We start from the raw sequence: 6,574 nt of genomic DNA on the forward strand, positions 1-6,574 counted from the left end.
CGGCCCACCGCGTCCCATCCGGTCAGTGCCAGCCTAGTCAGCGCCGAGAACGCCGCCAGCTGGCGCCGCGGCAGCACCAGCCCTTCCACAGCCAGCGACTCGAGCCGCGGGCCAAGCCTGGACAACGCCGGCGGCAGGGCGGCGCCGGGGTGGGCAAACAGGTGGGGCTCCGCGAGGCTGTAATTGGCCGAGGGGCCGAGGATTGAGAGGGCCCTGAGGGTCGTGAGGGATGAGATGGCCTCGGGTAGCTCGAGACGGTGGCCGTAGGAGATCGACCGCAGCTGCTGCTGCTGCTGCTGCTGCTGCTGCTGCTGGAGGCGGCGCGAGCGGCGGGGCGCGCTGGCAGTGGCGACCGCGCTCTCTCCGAGGGCGATCGCCCCCCAGCCGAGGGTCAGCTGCGTCAGCCTGTGATTGGGGGAGGGGAGGGGGGTAGAGGATTGGAGGCCCGCCATCAATTAGGAACGAAGGGCGTGACCCGCGAAGAAAGGAAACCTCGCGGCCCTCTTGAGCCGAAGCACGGCGAAGCGAGCATGTAGGGTGGGGAGGGGGCGAGAGCCCAGGCACTCTGCAGGGGCGTGGCAGCAGCCTACAGCTGAGCCGGGCGCTGCCGCGGCTGCTCTGTGGGGTGCAAATAAACGAGGACTTCCCGGCGGCCGCTGACTGGCGATTGGCGAATCGGGTGGGGATGCCCGTCGTGCATGGGGAAGGCAGGCGGAACCAGCACACGCGCTGCAACTAGTCGTGCGCGTGGCTCCACCCCGTCCGCGTGAGGGCGGGGTCTCGGCCCCCAACGGCACGGCCAGGCGCCCTCGCTCAGCGGGGCGGCCGCTGCCAGGGCCACGCACGGTACTGGCGGCCGCTCTGCAGGGTGTGCGACGCGACAGGCTCCAAAAAGAACAGCGTGCCCGCGTAACAATTGCGTGCGTATGGAATACAAATGCGTGCGTATGGAAACAATTGCGTGCGAGCCGCCGTACAGGGCGCGCCCTCACCCCGTGAGTCGCGCCACGTCTTGCAGCAGGGCCACCAGCTGCCCCCCCTCCCCGTCCGGCGGGAGCGGCGACAGGTCCACCGCCGTCGCGTTGGGCGCCGCGACGTGCACAGGCCACAGCGGGCCAGGGCCGGCGGCCGCCGGCGCTTCGCGCGACCTGGAGGGGCCGGCGGCGTCACAGGGGGCGTACCGCCGGCCAGGCCACGTCATCAGCGTCACCCGGGTGGCCTGGCCGTCGAGGGTGTCCCGCCATGCGGAGCACACCAGCCGCGCGGTCTTGGCGTGGCCTTGGATGAGGTAATGCAGGACGATCTGGGCGGCGGCCTCGGGCAGGCGGTCCCAGGACCAGGGCGTGCTGCCGGCGCTGCTGCTGCTGGCAGCCCGAGCTGTGGCGTCTGGTGCGTGCATCGCCCCGTGGTCCACCTTTAAGGCCCGCAGCGCCTGTGGCCGTCAGCGGCCGTAACTGCTGAGGGCCTGTGTAGGCGCGTTGTGGCCCTGGGGAGTGTGTGCGCTGCGGCCGATCGGCCGCTGGTTGGGTGCAAGCGGTGGCGTGCACGGCACACTGATGCCCAGTGACTTCAGACGCGCAGCCTGTCAAAGATGCGGCCTGAATGACGGGTTTAAGCCATCATACGCCAAGTGAGGCACGCATTGCTACATCCACGAACTGACATGATCTGCATCGCTTTCACTGTAGGCATTAATCAAATTATAAGGTCGGGGGATTGCGGAATGAACAGGCGTGTTTACATATGGGTAGGAGCGCATGCTGGGCCCCTGATGTCGGCGCGCTGCTGTGGCGTTGCTGGCGCGGCACCACATAGCGTGCCTGTGATACCATGGCAAGCACTGCCGCATGGTGCATGATGCAGGTTGTCACTCTCGTTGCCTGTGGCCTCCAGCACCAACGTCCTATCCCATCGGCACCTGTGGCAGCGTTGCATGCGCCTTGCCCACCTCGTCCCACGCCCACGCAACCTGTGCGGCAGGACGGGATGGCAAGTAGCTTCGAGCAGCAGCTCGCAGAAGTGGACAAGGTCATCGCCAGCAGGGAGGCAGCGGTCAAGGAAATGGAGGACAAGATAAAGCAAGTGGTTGACCCTGAACCGCCAAAGCTGGTAGCAATGCGGCAGGAGCTGGTAGCATTGCGGCAGGAGAAGGCAGCACTGCGGCAGGAGGAGGCAGCACTGCTGCAGGACGAGGCAGCACTGCTGCAGGAGGAGGCAGCACTGCTGCAGGAAGAGGCAGCCCTGCTGCAGCAGGAGGCAGCACTGCAGCGGAAGGAGCTGCTGCTTCTAGAACAGCAGTCAGGTGCGGCTGGGTTGCGCACGTGGCGCATGCGAGCCAATAGAGCTTTGAAGCATTCCATGCATCCAGCCAGCGTGCAAATTGCTTCACCATGCTGCTCGTCTTGTGCAACCAGCAAAGCATGGCGTTTTGCTATGGCCTGCCCGGTGCAGGCTTGCGCAGCGCTTTCACGAGGCTCAGGTGGTTCCAGAGCAGCAGGCAGCTGCCACACCACAGTGGTGCCGCACAGCTCATTTTGTGCCCGTGGTCTCGATTTTCTGTTTCATGGTCTTTCCCTGCGCTGTGGCTCATGCCTGGGCTTGCTCCGTCGCCCGACAGCAGCAGCAGTGCATCTTGCAATCCATGCCAACAACTCGCTGGGGCGTGGGCTTCATGGGGTTTGCCCCCGCAGACGATGATGTTGTGTGTGGAGGGGGATGATGGTCAGTGCTGATATTGGTTGAAACCCAGCTGCACCTTGCAAGCACCTTGACCCTCTGCTTTGCCCCCTCCTGCGCCCTCCCCCTGCATGCTCCGTGGCTCCCGCGTGGGCTTCCTTCGACATCACACAGCAGCAGCAGGTGGGTAACGCGTGGTTCTGCAACAGTGCCAGCGCACTCACTGCTTGATCATGCGGCTCGAATTGTGCAGCATAGCAGGCATGGCGTGTTGCCAGGGCATGCCTGCTGCAGGCTTGCGCAGCGCTGTCACGAAGCAAGGCGGTTTCAAACTCATGGCTGCGTATTGCAAGTGGTGCTCTCTTTGCGTCGCCCACCAGAGTGGATGTTCACTGGGCGCAGTCCTGCATTTAATCCTTTGCTACCATCGCTGCAGGCGGCCATGTGCACCTGCACATCCTGATGCCACGTGGACAGTCTATGGATTTGAGAGCACAGCTAGAAGATGGGGGACTGGACCTGTGGCAGCTGGGGAAGGAGCGGGGCATAGAGCTGCAGTCGTTCTGCGTCTCCGAGGCGGAGCTGTCAGCAGAAGGTGTCAAGCAGATCAAATGGCAGCCCATCAAACAGTGGAACCTGAAGCTCGACCCCAGCAGCTGCCATGTCTACGTCAAGTCCAAGCCAGGTGGGACTGCTAGTGAGATCAGGGATCATAATGTGGCATAGTCATCCTGTTGGCGCCAGATCAAACAGGTTCAAACCCTTGAAACTGAAATCTCTTTGTTTCTATGATGTGCTGTCGAGTGCAGCACCTTATGGATGCACAGGATCTACACTATGCTGCACTTTGATCGATATCCCGTGGGGTTCCCGTTGCTCTACCCTTCTGCCTTGCATCAGGGCCCCACTGGCTGGTCAAGGCCCTTACACGCTGAACCAGCTGTGCACCTTGTGGCGGTCGCCACCACCACAGGGCTGCCATCAGCTACGATTGGTGTGGTTTTCGTTCCCGCACGGCCGGCTTGGCCCCTTGTGACCGCGCCCCCATCACCAACTATGGTGGCGTGACCACCCTCACCAACGCCGGCGTGGGCTTCAACGGCGGCCTGACCAGCAGCTTGGACGAATTTGGCAACCCCGTCGTCAAGGAAGGTGGTCGTGGCCTGATCGCTCGCCGCTTGGGCGCGCATGCAGCCGCGGCCATGATACGCCAAGGTGGCACAACGTTCATCGAGGGTGCCCACCCCACCATGGTCTCTGGCGGCCCTCCTGCCAACGCTGGAGAGGCCATGAACCAGGCCGTGGCATCCTTTGCGCAGCAGCAGCAGCAGCAGCAGCAGCAGCAGTGGCCGCAGCAGGGTGCTGACCGTAGCCAGCAGGAGCAGCAGCAGTGGGTGAAGCAGATGATGGGCGACACCCCCAAAATGCAGCAGTGGCAGCAGCAGCATTAAGATCAGCAGCAGGCCCAGAAGCAGCAGCAGCCGCAGTCGCAGCCGCAAGCTGGCGCCAAGCCGGCTGGCTCACCAGCTGTGCAGGCCGTGCCCAAGGGCTCGCCTGCGCCTGCCCGCAAGCCGTGATCGTACACAGAGCTGCTGTGCAGGCACGTTACGGAAGCACCCAGATATTGACTCTCTTGAAACCAACATGTTAGCCTTGCTGTAAGATGCAAGGTTTCGTATGAGAGAGATAACTGTATGTTTTCTGGCCGTTTGCAGCAACAAAGGTGTCCCAACGGGCGTATGCCGCTGTGAAGGTGCCACAACGGACGTTTGCCTTGATCTGTGCACAACATGACTTATCTCGGCTGATGAGCTGGCTTGCTGGCTTCTTATTTGCCATGTGTCCTGAGCTTCTTATATGACCATTTGCTGACTAGGCAACGTAATCCAGATGTTATCGTCAATGTGGTTGGGATGATATGCAGTCAATTTGGTCAATCAATAATCCTGTGAAATTTCTCACTGTACACTACTGTACGATTCATAACTACACCAATCTGCTGTAATCGTTCCTGATTTCATTTGATCCCCAAGCCCTTTTGAATGCTTCTGTTGGTGGGCCGCCACGTCGTCCGGCAGTCCCCGAGGTGGCACTGCTCGAGGACTGTGCCAGGCGATTGGCATACGCACAACTGCCATGGCTGGTGGACTCATGGTACTATTGGAGATGCAAACTGCACAGCAGGCACACAAACGTCTGCTACGTTGATGGGTGTATGCTTGCAGCACCGATTCAAGCTGCACGCCCCCTGGAGTGAAGGGTCAGCCAAAGCCCCCAAGGTGCGTGGCTAGCCTGGGCACTGGTTGCTTTCCAGGGCAGGCAAACGCCACACACCGAGCAGTGAAACGCGGCCGCTGACCGGATATATATCAAATCCATCCCCCAAGTGCTCATGGCATGCGAGCGTGACGGCGCGGACCTGCAGCAGCCCAGCCAATGCCACCACCACACACCATATGCATGCATAGAGTATGGGTATGAGCGCTTGCCAGCACACGACCCGAGATGACAGCGTCACCATTGCTGCGGCATTGCAGCACACAACAGTAGGGCCTGGGATGGTCCGGTTACGCTGTCTTGAGAGGTGGGCTGGCTGCCCAGCAGCTGCAGCGAACGGTGTGTTGCATCCATCCGCGGTGGCCGGCTGGCAGGCCAGCCACCCATGCATGATCATCGGTGCTGCGCCTCCAGGGACATGACCAGCCTCCGTGATCAGCGCGCTGTGCTCTGAGAAGCGTCACATGGTGTGTGAAATCTTCTGTTGTGCAAGCAACGCTCCTGCACATGGTCACTGCGGTCTGGTTGCGTCACCCGGTCTGGTTACGCCCCAGCTGCAATGCGCGTGTTCCCCAGCAGGCTGAAGGCCGCCGCTGGATGGCTTGAGTCTCTAAAAGGTGACACAACAATTCTATTCTCCACATAGTTATATACTTTATCATCCTGTTTCCAGCTTCATCACAACCGGACCAACGCTCAAACGCAACTCGCTCTCCTGATCTCCGGGGCAATCGCACCATCCACCTCGACAAACCATCGGGGGCCTGCCATCATCCGATCAAGCCCACGCACGCCGTGGCTGGTCACAGCTGGATGCTTGTGACGGGTGAGCATGGCATCTGGTTGTGCTCTGCGTGGGCTGGGAGTTGCAGTTGCCAGGGCCCGGGCAAATCTGACACCGCAGCACGCACGCCCAAACTCAGTGGCCAGGCTTGCCCAGTCCCCGTCTATATTACACAGTTGCGCTATCTGTCAGTTCACTTGCATACAGCTCTTCAGACCCTGCTGCAGCTGTGTCTTTAGGCCCTCGATCAGCGATGAGCCTCACCGACCACCTTCCGCGACTCTTGCAACGCAACTCCCCCAACCAACAGCGCTGGCCCTAATCCTGGCCCCCGCCGTCCTGGGCGCGTCCCTGAAAGCTGGCGGCCTGACTACCTCTGACCGCCGCGCCCTGGGCGAGCAGGCCGCCAACGCGCCGCCCGTCCTGCAGATGGGCGACATGACCGTGATCGGCGGCCGCGTCCCCACCATCAACGTCGGCGGCCGCTCCAGCGTGTACGGCAACCTCAACAGCCGCCACAGCGGCGGCATCACCGTCAGCGGCGGCGCCCTGGGTCCCTTCCAGAACGAGGGCGGCAACGTGTACATCGACCAGTGGCACCGCCGCCGCATGGCTGAGCAGGCCGCCGCTGCCGCCGACGCCAGCATTCTGGCTGTTGGCGGCCGCACGGGAGGCTTTGCCGCCGACAATACCCCTGTCACCAACAACAACGGCATGATTTACTTCGGCAACCAGGGCATCAAGTATAGGGGCGGCACCACCACAGCGATTGACAACTATGGCAACCCTGTCGTCAACCAGGGCGGCTACGGCGACATCTGGGGCCGCCGCCTGTGA

General features: G+C 62.0%; 3 protein-coding genes across 3 annotated transcripts in view; 2 read left to right on the forward strand and 1 right to left on the reverse strand.

The window, feature by feature from the left end:
• The window catches only part of MNEG_4553 (disease resistance protein (TIR-NBS-LRR class), putative), a gene marked incomplete at both ends in the record, with an annotated part of 5,460 nt that extends 4,061 nt beyond the window's left edge, over nt 1-1,399 (reverse strand). The window contains 3 exons of the mRNA XM_014046969.1: nt 9-405; nt 591-656; nt 993-1,399. Coding sequence (XP_013902423.1) covers nt 9-405; nt 591-656; nt 993-1,399 — 870 coding nt within the window. The remainder of the gene's footprint in view (nt 1-8; nt 406-590; nt 657-992) is intronic.
• A 716-nt stretch (nt 1,400-2,115) lies between these two features.
• Nucleotides 2,116-4,127, forward strand: MNEG_4554 (hypothetical protein; the record flags this gene model as incomplete). Its single annotated transcript, XM_014046970.1, has 3 exons — nt 2,116-2,302; nt 3,113-3,361; nt 3,871-4,127. The coding sequence occupies 3 exons, from the start codon at nt 2,116-2,118 to the stop codon at nt 4,125-4,127; spliced, it is 693 nt and encodes a 230-aa protein (XP_013902424.1).
• Nucleotides 4,128-5,766: 1,639 nt separating this feature from the next.
• On the forward strand, nt 5,767-6,574 carry MNEG_4555 (hypothetical protein; the record flags this gene model as incomplete). The annotated part of the gene is made up of 2 exons (XM_014046971.1): nt 5,767-5,779; nt 6,048-6,574. The coding sequence occupies 2 exons, from the start codon at nt 5,767-5,769 to the stop codon at nt 6,572-6,574; spliced, it is 540 nt and encodes a 179-aa protein (XP_013902425.1).

This window comes from Monoraphidium neglectum, assembly GCF_000611645.1.
Source record: "Monoraphidium neglectum strain SAG 48.87 unplaced genomic scaffold scaffold00638, whole genome shotgun sequence".
In the NCBI taxonomy this organism is placed as follows: Eukaryota; Viridiplantae; Chlorophyta; class Chlorophyceae; order Sphaeropleales; family Selenastraceae; genus Monoraphidium; species Monoraphidium neglectum.